The sequence below is a fragment of the Brachycentrus maculatus genome, unplaced genomic scaffold (genome assembly GCF_059751285.1).
Source record: "Brachycentrus maculatus isolate JH-2025_06_01 unplaced genomic scaffold, ASM5975128v1 h1tg000070l, whole genome shotgun sequence".
Taxonomy (NCBI): domain Eukaryota; kingdom Metazoa; phylum Arthropoda; class Insecta; order Trichoptera; family Brachycentridae; genus Brachycentrus; species Brachycentrus maculatus.
This window is the reverse complement of record NW_028280824.1, coordinates 673,371-685,869: the sequence shown is the minus strand read 5'-3', so window position 1 is coordinate 685,869 and position 12,499 is coordinate 673,371. Positions and strand designations below refer to the sequence as shown.

The following is a 12,499-nucleotide window of genomic DNA, read 5'->3' as shown; positions in this document are numbered from 1 at the left end:
CAAAAACCTCACCTTATCATAAGAAAACTATATTATTTTTTTTTATTGAATTTATAATAAATAAAAATATATTTGCTGGAGAAATGGACCAAGAGTTAATTGATCTTATTGGGTAATAAAGCCAAATTAGTTTACCTATTGAATGACGATGCACAAACTTTTGTATGCAAAATGGCGTCACTGATTCAGAGTCGTAACATTTAAGGCTGTTTCCTTACAAAACTCGCATATAAATATATTTTTACACTTTATTGTGATGCAAGATGATTTGAGAGAAGTATACGAAGATACGTTTCTTTTCTTTTTTAATTCAAGGCAATTTAAAGCCACTTTTTGAATTACCTAAACTTACGCTAAAATCTTACACATTTTGCTGATGACTAAAATTTCAAAAAAAAAAAAAAGTTATTGCAATAATTTTTTATATTAAACTAATAAGAATATATTTATTTGAACTGGTGTAAAAAACAACCATGGCTTTATTGAATATTTAAAAAAATTATATTTCTCAAAATCGGTTGTTTAATTTACTGTAAGAACTGTCGGAATTGAAGCTAATAAGGAGATTACATTTGCAGCAGATGTAGGACTTTCTTCCACCTTCGTACAGATTCAATAATCCCACTAGTATATAATAATATAACGTTACTTACAGCTAGTTGTATTAAATAAAATACATATTTTACGTCACCTTTCTGCGTTTTTTTTGTCATTTTCAATCTAATCAGGAAGTCGGGCTCATTCTTAATATTATCGACAATGTATTTATTAAGAATATTAAATTACTGGTATTTAAATAAAAAACTTTGTTTAAGACCACAAAAAACAAGAATGTAAAATAAGACTGACTGTAAACCAATTGTGTTCGACAATGTATTTATTTAGAATATTAAATTATTGGTATTTAAATAAATACTTTGATTAAGACCACAAAAAAATAAAGACTGTATTTCAGTAAACCAATTATGTGTTAAGAAAATATATATATTTTATACAATTTTTCGATACCTTTATAAAAAAATGTACATGCAGTAAATGATTTTTTTGTTTATTAGAGACAAATTGAATTACAGATTCTGAAAATACTAATTCATACTAACAAAACAACTCATTTTTCACTATAGTCAAATGAGATTCAATGAAAATTTACAACCATAAAACATAAACTTTAATCAATTTCGTTACATATGAAGAAAACCTCAGTTTTATAATGTCAAAAATGAATTTGATACATTGTCTTTGACTATGCGTAAAATATGAGAAATTAATATTACCCCATTAAAAATTCAAATCTGATATAAGTGACCTGCTTATAAATAAATATAGACTTTTTTGTGTATAAAGTAGTATAAATATATGATTAATTTTGTGTCCTTCAAAAATATTTTATTGTAAAAAAAAACCTATCGAGGGTGATGTCCAAATTTATATTGTATTCAATTAGTTTAACCTTTTCCGTACTGATCATCCAAAAATTACACAGTATCCGAAGCGGGGTATCAAAAGACCCCAGAATATATTTGTATTGAAATCATATATCGTAGCTTGTAACTCGCTGCTATGTGAGTCATAGTTTCCACATCGGCTGTCGGCAGCCATACGATAAGCGAGAGGCCAGAAATCGCATCAAACGAAAGTCGACTAGTCTAGTTGTCTTGTAGTATTACCACAAGGAGCTCTCTCCTTGTGGTAATACCACATTTATTAGAGTGAAAGATAATATGTCGCTAGCAGAAAAAAAATTATATCTTGATATATAAGAACGTAGAACTCGCGATACCAACTGATTGCGTTTCTCAAAAAAACAAATTTTTTAAACACTTGATGATTTGGAATTAAAAAAATAAAAAAGGGAAAATTTTCTTTAATGTTTAGAATTTTTTTAGATTATAAAAAAATATGGAGTAAGTAACTCTTATAATACTAAATTTATGGAATTAAAATTCATATATGGGGGATTTAAATCCCCCTGTTGGAGCCAGCTAGGTTAATCAGACGCTTAAAAGGTTTTCAAAAAAATTCTGCATAAAAAATATCCCTTTTTTTCTATGTATGGAATGTGATATTTACTTTACTTTAAGTATTTTACTACTGGGAAGAGCGCTAGTAATTTTATAAAGGACACAAAATACAACATGAGCCGCGACCTCCCGTTCATCATTTTATTACTACGTATCCTAGGTAAATTGATGTCGCGCGCGGGGCGGGTATAGTCACGCGTCACGCTCGCACGGCATCACACACACACGCACTCACGCACACCGCGCCCGCGCGCGCACAACGCGAGTAGGCAGAGGACGAGACTACCAGAAGGTGTAGCCTCCGTCGGCGCTGCCGGCCAGGAAGGAACCCTTCTTCTGAGACAGAGCGACCTGCGGAAGAAGTAGCGCAACATTAATCAAAACCGACCCAAAAAAATTAAGTTTCTACTATTTGTAGATTTGGCGTTTCATTTGTAGAACTCCATTTTAATTTATGTATTAAATTTTAAATCAAACACTGACTTTTTGAGTCTACTAAGTTGTATTTTATTGTTAAGAAACACATAAAAATCTATTTTTTTATTAATTAATTCGGCAGTCACTTTGTGGTAAAATCTATCCATTTTTAATTAATGTTTTACTCAGTAAATAGCACTATTTCTTAAAATCTACTGTGACACGTGTTTCGATGCGTTCCGCATCATTTTCAAACACCGTATTTTTTCGCCTAGTTATTCAATTGTTTCACCTACATATAACAATTGTTTCACCTAGACAGTTTGAAAATGCCATAACTAGGCGAAACAATTGTCACAAAATTTATTTTTATGTGTTTTTTAACAATAAAATACAACTTAGGTACATAGACTCAAAAATCAGCGTTTCATTTAACATTTAATACATAAGTTTCTACTGGCAATCAGCACTTTGCGTGAATACTTCCTACAATCTGGAAAAAATATATAGAGAAAAAGTACTTTTTAAAAATTCGTCACAATGCATTGACAGGTTTTCCCTTTGTGTTAGAAACAAATTCAAAATGTGTAAACATAAACCTACGTTAAATGGACTAGTAAACAAATAAAAGGAATTTTATAAAATACTTAATTTTTTATGGATAATTTGCATTTTTCAAATCAACTTTTATTTTTTAAATTCTTCCTTTCCCAGAAAATAAAAATAGGTGTACGTACCTAAATACCCTATTAACTATTGTTGTCTCCCATAAATTATTGCTACACATGTTAAAACTATCACTTATGTACAATTTTGTATAGCTACATAAGGACCGTCAGTCCATTTAATCTTCACATTCGTTTGAAAATGGCATAACTAGGCGAAACAATCGTCACAATATAAATTTTTGTGTTTTATAATAAAATAAAAAAAGACTCAAAAAATCTATGTTTGATTTCAAAATTATTTCATAAAATAAAAAAAAATTAGACTACAATTACACAGATTGACAGAATCATTTTGAAATGTGTTTAGTTTGCTCTAAAGTGTACCACATTTCCAGATAAAACGATTGGGCAAATTTACTACTAAGGCTAAAATGTGCTTTGAGGGCATTGTCAGGATTTGGGTATGATTTGATTTTGAAGGGACATATCGCTCACTCCTTTCAAGAACGTCATAAATCAAAAATCGTTAATTTTCAGTTGTGCATGTTTTCGGAATGCCCAGAAAATGTACTATATCCCTGCAAAAGAGGCATATTTTTAACTTAATATTTACCCGCTACAGGGCAGAAAGTGCTGTTTTTGCATTTTGAAGAAAAGGTATTGCTTAATTGTTTTTTTTTTTAATAAAGTAAACATTATTCAAATGGAGAAAAAACCTTCAGGTTTACCTAAAAAGATCTGTTGCACAGTAAAAAATTCAATAAGTTGCTTGATATTTATTTTTAATACATTGTATCATATTTTTAAACTTAAAAAACGATCTCCTGAAAAATCAAGTTTTTTAATATATGACGTTCTTGAAAGGAGTGAGTGATATCAATGGATCTTTTAAGAAGCAAACGACAAGGAAGAAAAGGGGAATGTAAAAAAATACGGACCAACATAAAAAAAATTGTGAATTTATTTCTCGAACTAGGAAAAACAAGGTCATTGTGAGAATATTATAAAGGTAAATTTTTATTTTGTAAGAATAGCCTCCTCCGCAGATCGGCTGTCCAAATTTAAAACACAGTAAGGGACATTTTTTTGTAATATGTTTTTTTTGCATTTTTGGATTAAGTAGAATCTACTTCCAAAATCCAAAAATGCAAAAAAACGTACTACAAAAAAAATGTCCTTTACTGTGTTTTGAGTTTGCATAGCCGAGATGGTGAGTACTGTCACGCGTGGCATGCATACAGCGGACGGACCTAGTAGGTGTACACGCGTGACAGCCGCTCACCACGTATACAGAGTCGAATAAGCGCTACAATTCGTGTGAAACATGTCTATAGGTACCAGTAACTAGCTACCATGGTAAAAGTGGTGTAGAACCAAACATTTTTTAATGATATTGATTGTTGTATACAAAATAAGTCAAACTAAATAAAAGCTTGTAAAAACGACGAGCACTGGAGGAAAAAAAGTAGCTAGTTTCTCTACTAAGGTTTGCGCTAATTACACATCAAACCATTCTAATCTATTCTATGTTGGATGAATATCTTATCAACAACAAAAAACTAATATCGTGTTTTCCATTTCTAGCCCATTTTAATGGCTAATATCAATATTAAAAAGTTTATTCGAAACATTGGATTCAATTCAAACCCTTATCCGCGCCCCAATGGTGCATAGGGCACTGCATCATATAAACGCAGTGTTATCTTGATCATTAACACATGAAGGAAAGGTGATCAGCCCTCCGCTTCAGGTAATATTGAATAAATATTAGAGTGAAACATTTGATTAATCAAGAAAAAATATAAAATCTATGTTTACAGGGTGACACAAAATTAATCACACTATGGGAAGATGTTATAATTTTATATATATATATATATATATATATATATATATATATATATATATATATATATATATATATATATATATATATATATATATATATATATATATATATATATATATATATATATATATATACACCTTTGCTGCGTTCATTATTTGGCCCATGTTTTCAAACATTCGACAGTACCCAGTGTGATTCTCATGAGCTTCCATATTTGCGCTGTGAGAGATGTATAATGATAAATCTTGGCAACAATTCCCCGCGGATAGATCCGGCGTTTGCGTATTTCGGACAGGAGTAACACGAAGCAACCTAACTATGTCTAGGATAGTCGGTGCGTAAGCCCGAGTAGAAATGGTGGACTAACCTGATGGTTGGCCATGGCAGACAACTGAGGGAAATAATCAATCTTTGGTCAACAGTATATGAAAAACGAAAACACACAAACAGCGAGGATTAGCGACACTCTTACCGGGCCACACCTACCGACCGAGTCGGGGCCTCTTCCTCCACTGACCGTCTCCAAATCACCAACTCGGTTGGAACCGATAGCTCTGATCGCAGTCTTTTCAACCAGTTCCCAGTTTGAGCGTAACCCGGGCAAGGAGTTTATATAGCATTATTTTCAATATTATTAATATTTCGGTAGTGTAATGGCAAAGGGGTATATCTGTCAAATTTTTCATTTTCCAAGTTTTTTCCACAAAATGTCTAAAATAGTGTATTCCATAATCTGGCAAGAGGATATAGCTGTTGTTGCAATACTTATTTAGTTGTATTAAGATATGTATATACAAAAATACATAAAACAAATGAGTTATTTAATTCCACAATATTCTCAATATTATTAATATTTAAAGCATTTACTTTGTGGTTAGTCATTTTTACTTACTTATTTTTTTACAAAAATGTTAATAAAATTAGTATATAACCACTCACCGAGATTTTTACGTCTACCGGTTTCGAGACGTACCCGTCTCTTCGTCAGGACAATCACTAACACAGCATGCAAACAATACTACCCTTCACCACCATAGCACCATTAGGACGTTAAACGTCCTAATTCCTAACATTCCTAATATTATATTAGGAATTAGGACGTTAAATATTATATTAGGAAGTTATATTAGGAATTAGGACGTTAAATATTATATTAGGAAGTTATATTAGGAATTAGGACGTTAAACGTCCTAATATACGTTTAACCTCGGCTCGTAACGCATGTCTGTATTGAAAACTATAGTGCATGTTGGTCTTCGGGTTGACCAAAAATCGCATGTGTTAGACATTTTGTGTAGTTTTGAGTGTGTAAATGGTGCTTTGGTGGTGAAGGGTGGCATTGTTTGCATGCTGTGTTAGTGATTGTCCTGACGAAGAGACGGGTACGTCTCCAAACCGGTAGACGTAAAAATCTCGGTGAGTGGTTATATACTAATTTCACAAGTTTATTTTTGCTCTCCTATAAAATTTGGTCTGAGACAGATAAACCCCTTTGCCTTTACACTACATATTTAAAGCATTTACTTTGTGGTTAGTCATTTTTACTTTTATATTTTTTAACGCTTGCTTTCAGTAATCCTGCTTTGAAAAACAAATTGAATTTTTATCATTTATATTTGTAGCACTAACATTGTGATTTTTCCCATTTTATAATTAAAACGTAATCATTCATGAATATATCTGAGAAGTAGGGGCTCCCATAGGTAAAACTGAGAGTTAGGAAAAAATTGTGTTATTGTATTGAAAATAATTTTGATCCAAACATTGATATTATAAATTGATTTTTTTTGCACTTTTGAAGTTTGCTGTTTTTTTTTTTTAAATATAATCAACTTTCTAAAATTACAAAAAATGTGTGTAATACATATAGTTGAACTTCGTTATCTGACAAATAGTCAATAATTTCACCGGATTTTTTGTCCATTATATATCTAGAGTTCGTAAAATGAGGATCCGTTATATCGAGGTTTTACTGTATTCGTTTTAATTGACGAACCCGAGCAGTGTTTGGGTAGTCCTTTTTCCACTTGATGGTGACAATTTCCCGCACTAATTAATTTTCTCGCCAAAATTCAAGTGGTCAAAATAGAATACAATACAAAATGAAGGGTCTAATAATGAATTTCTTTATAATATTCTCAACATTATTAATATTTAAAGTATTTACTTTGTGGTTAGTCATTTTTACTTATTTTTTTTTGTACAAAAATGTTAATAATGTTACTATACCGCTCACTCCTTTCAAGAACGTCATAAATCAAAAAACTTGATTTTTCAGGAGAATGTTTTTAAAGTTTTAAAATATAATTCAATGTATTAAAAATAAATATCAAGCCACTTATTGAACTTTTTACTGAGTAACAGATCTTTTTAGGTAAAACCTGAAGGTTTTCTCTCCATTTGAAAAATATTAAGTATATTTAAAAAAATAATTAAACAATACCTTTTCTTCAAAATGTAAAAACAACACTTTCTGCCCTGTAGCGGGTAAATATTAAGTTAAAAATATGCCGCTTTTGCTGGGATATAGTACATTTTCTGGGCATTCCGAAAACATGCGCAACTGAAAATTGTCGATTTTTGATTTATGACGTTCTTGAAAGGAGTGAGCGATATAACCACTCACCGTGGTTATATACTAATATTATTAACATTTAAAAAAAAATAAGTATGAATTTCTTTCATTATATATTTCGATGTGGCGATAATTAATTTGGAAAATATTTTATTTTTTCAATCTTTTCTAATTCACTTTTGTTATATTATTTTGAGAAATAAAAAGAAATAATACGACTATGTCATAAATTAAACCCTGAAGAGGGCAACAGGTTGTTGCCGAAACTAGTTGGTTGCTGATAAAAATGTGAGTGGATCAAAAAACAAAGTCTTTTTATTTCACAAAATAATGACACTATCCACAAAGTTAATGATTTCTATGTTCAAAATACACCTTTTATTGCGCTCCACCCTCAATATGTCACTTCTACAACAGCAAAAATCCATTTACATATTGTTTGAATGGAATACGTAGCTATCCACATTTTGACGGCGGTAATTTGGGAACAGTCAGTTTCGAAAGGCGACCCTGCAATGGGCGCAACCACTCTCCACACAGTGCTGCAGTGTTATCTTGACTGTCAATTGCGTAAGAACAAACGGTGATTGCCAAAGAATCTTAACCAACATATGACGAAGAAAATTTTACAAAATGTGATTTTTTTCTTCAAAATATCCATTTTCTCGATAATTTTTTTAAAATAAAAGACTTATTTGTAAATTTTCACTTTATTATTACAGTTTAAAACAAAAAAGGTATCGTATTCATCTTCTAACCCAATGGTGCATAGGGCACTGCATCGTATTGATGCGGTGTTACTTGATTGTTACTTACACGAGGCGATGCATATATCATAAATCTCACGAGGCTCTTATGTGTGAGTTCACTAGAGCCATCTTTGATTGGTCTGAGAAATATTTTTCTATATACAATTTTTTATTAAAATTTTACTTGGTACATACGAATATTTCTTAAAATACGCTGTGATTCAAATACGTGTTTGAAAATGATGCGGAACGCATCGAAACACGTGTCACAATAGATTTTAAGAAATAGTGGTATTTACCATGTGAAACTTTGATCAAAAATGGATAGATTTTACCACAAAGTGACTGCCGAACCAATGAATGATATTACATTTTTTTCCTAAAATTTAAAAATAACTCCCAAGGATTTTTAAAAAAAAAATAAAAAAAAATAAAATGGAGTTTTTAAATGTTGGTTAAAACAATTTGGCCTTTGAGTATTCAAATACTCGTGGTGAAAAAAGCTGTATTTTTAATTTAAACAAACAAAAAAACCACAGAAAATTTGACGATTGTCCATTTTCTGGGTTATTATACCGTGTGTAAGATTTTGACTTGTCGCCGAGGCTCGGACCACATTGCCGCGTCCATGTAGGAAGATCAGAGGTACGGTTCAAGAATATATTATTCCAAAACAAACGGCGGAAAGATAACTGCATTGTGTGCGAAAAGTCATTGCACAAACAAATTAATCAAAATATTGAAGCGCAAGTGCCATCTTCCACTTGTACTGTTGTCATTTTGCACATGTACTTTTGACATTTTCCATGTGTACTTTTGACATTTTCCACATGTACTTTTGATATTTTCCATGTGTACTTTTTAAATTTTCCACATGTACTTTTGATATTTTCCATGTGTACTTTTGACATTTTATACATGTACTTTTGACATTTTCCACATGTACTTTTGATATTTTCCATGTGTACTTTTGATATTTCCCATGTGTACTTTTGATATTTTCCATGTGTACTTTTGACATTTTCCATGTGTACTTTTGACATTTTATACATGTACTTTTGACATTTTCCATGTGTACTTTTGACATTTTATCCATGTACTTTTGACATTTTCCACATGTACTTTTGATATTTTCCATGTGTACTTTTGATATTTCCCTTGTGTACTTTTGACATTTTCCACATGTACTTTTGATATTTTCCATGTGTACTTTTGACATTTTCCATGTGTACTTTTGACATTTTATACATGTACTTTTGACATTTTCCACTAGTACTTTTGGCATAATAGCAGTCACAGACTAATAAAATGAAAATAAATGTCACTTGGACTGGCACGCGATTCAATATTTTGATACAGCTTGCACATATAAAGGATTTATTAGTTCACAAATGACATAACATTAACACATTTACAGAATAGTCATATATATATTTTTTTATATATAAAATCTATCACACCCTGTATACATCGTACATAAAAATAAAGAACATGAAAGAGACAAAAGACAAATATTCAGGACACAAGAGGATACATGATATTATACAGGGTGTGATAAATTGAATGCGATGAATTTAACAATTTTGAATTGTAAAAATAGCTTTGAATAGAAGGATTATATATGTATATATTTCTTTAAATTTGTTTTAAGGCCTGAATTAACCAAACTATGCATATATTACCCTCGACAGTAAGCTGAGGGCTTGTTACCCTCAACAGTAAGCTAAAGGCTTGTTACCCTCAACTGTAAGCTGAGGGCTTGTTACCCTCGACCATAAGCTGAGGGCTTGTTACTTTCGACAGTAAGCTGGGGCTTGTTACTTTCGACCATAAGCCGAGGGCTTGTTACCTTCGACAGTAAGCCGCGGGCTTGTTACCTTCGACAGTAAGCCGAGGGCTTGTTACCCTCAACAGTAAGCCGAGGGCTCGTTTCCCTCAAAAGCGTAATAATGAGTTGACAGTTGGTGGGAAGGCCGCCCGATAGACAGCAGCCCACTTGGTGTTGCCATACAAAACCAGACGCAGGAGCGTCTTGACATCAAAATATATTCAGTAAAATCACATGGCCATTATATTAACAATCGAGTTTCCCACTAGGTGTCAAACCTGGGTAAGTACCTACAATATTAGATAATTTCTCATTCAAAGTTTCCGTATTAGTTACCAACAACCCTCACATTACAATATGATAACATAAATTCCAAATTTATTTATTCGTATGATATACATATAGTACTCACTCCTTTCAAGAACGTCATAAATCAAAAATCGTCAATTTTCAGTTGTGCATGTTTTCGGAATCCCCAGAAAATCTACTATATCCCAGCAAAAGCGGCATATTTTAAACATAATATTTACCCGCTATAGGGCAGAAAGTGTTGTTTTTGGATTTTGAAGAAAAGGTATTATTTAATTATTGTTTTTAATATACTAAATATTTTTCAAATGGAGAAAAAACCTTCAGGTTTTACCTAAAAAGATCTGTTGCACAGTAAAAAGTTCAATAAGTGTCTTGATATTTATTTTTAATACATTGTATTATATTTTTAAACTATAAAAACGTTCTCCTGAAAAATCAAGTTTTTTGATTTATGACGTTCTTGAAAGGAGTGAGCGATATATGTATAAGAGCATTGATAAAATTAATAAAATAAAATAAACATGGCAATATCCAAATGTCCTATTTTTTACCAGTCAGCCCGATATTTAAAGATCTCATCTCGAATCTCTCTATGGACAAGAGTTTGTAAAAAACATAGAAAAATAGAAGACCATTCTACATTGTGACACTTTCTATGGATTTTACCACAGACAATTGAAATTATTTTTCAGTAAGTAAAATATCAGATTTCAAGTGATAAAAAATGTGACGTTTGGATGTTGCCGCGTTTGTTCATCAATGCCCTCGTTCGAGGCCTATATTTCCAAAATGAACTAATTCCATCATTCGACAAAAATGTACAATTCTATTTTATTCAACACTATTTTATTATTTTATCCCCCATCCGTATCCATTGGTGCATAGGGCACTGCATCGTATAAAAGCAGTATTATTTAGATCGTTGAATACACAAAGGAAAGTGATCAGCCTCCCGCTTCCGGTACCAGTCCGGGGCCTCATGGAGGCGGACTAAATATCACAGACATTGTAATAATATTGAGAAATAGATCATCTTTTAATTTATTTTTTTAAAAAAAGAGAAATATTTGTGTTTTTATTATTTACATTTCAATTTCATACTATTTATGTGAGCCTATAGTAATAATTAGTTATCAAAATTGTGGTAGAGTGGGTTCGAACCGAGAAACTCTGGCTCAAGAGTCCGCGACACTAACCACGGACACTGACCACAACCCGACACATTATATATTTATGTTTTTAATTTGCTAGAAACAACTCGTTCATATTAAAAATGAAAGGTTTCTAGTTTGTCAAGGAGATAATAACACAAAATGGAATGAGCGCAGTTTGGAAATATCGTTATACATTCGTCAAAGTATCCATAAAATCCATCGACTGAATTTTACACATGAAAAAAAAACATCGCGTATTTTGACCGGCATATATTTTTAAAATTCACAAGACAAATTTAAAAAATATATGAAAATACGAAAGGTTTTTCTCCAGTTAAAGGCGTCATGACAAAATGCCGGCGGACAGAATATCGGACGGTAAAAAGTCCCTAAAAATTACATCCCGGAACGAAATGTCTACAGGCTGAATGTTGACAGTATAACGTCTCTCCCCTCCCTCACTATAAAGCAGTCTCAGATCGGCAGATTCCGTAGTGGTCCCAACTCAGCCCCCAATCAAGTTCCTTCAGAACAAATCTCCAAAAAGATCCAAGCGTTTACACTAATCTACATCTCAGTTCGAGAATCTAACATTTATTTATTGATTTGGTGTTTAATTTGTAGAACTCCATTTTAATTTATGTATTAATTTTTAAATCAAACACAGATTTTTTTGAGGCTACTGTATTTTATTAACAAAAACACATAAAAAATTTATAGTAGACCCAAAAAATCTATTTGATTTAAAAATTAATACAAAAAAGAATATTACATTGTTAAACTATTGCTTCTTTCTATCATTTGTGTGGACTCATACTTATTATTTTTCATGACCCAATGGTGCATAGGGCACTGCATCTTATCGCCTTGGTGTTTCGTAGATCGTTGATACACAAAGGGAAGGCGATAATTGGTCCTTGAGGTCC

At 31.7% G+C, this 12,499-nt stretch overlaps 1 protein-coding gene across 18 annotated transcripts in view; it reads right to left on the bottom strand.

Moving 5' to 3' along the window:
• Nucleotides 1-292: 292 nt before the first annotated feature.
• LOC148311195 (uncharacterized) overlaps nt 293-12,499 on the bottom strand; it is a 35,764-nt gene continuing 23,557 nt past the window's right edge. For 6 of the 18 annotated variants that reach the window (XM_088257053.1, XM_088257054.1, XM_088257039.1 and 3 more), the window contains 2 exons: nt 5,323-5,364; nt 293-2,372 (listed from right to left, as the gene is read on the bottom strand). In XM_088257053.1, coding sequence (XP_088113179.1) covers nt 2,304-2,372; nt 5,323-5,364 — 111 coding nt within the window. In that variant the 3' untranslated portion in view covers nt 293-2,303. The remainder of the gene's footprint in view (nt 2,373-5,322; nt 5,365-12,499) is intronic. The other 12 variants (XM_088257045.1, XM_088257050.1, XM_088257049.1 and 9 more) reach the window with 7 other exon arrangements.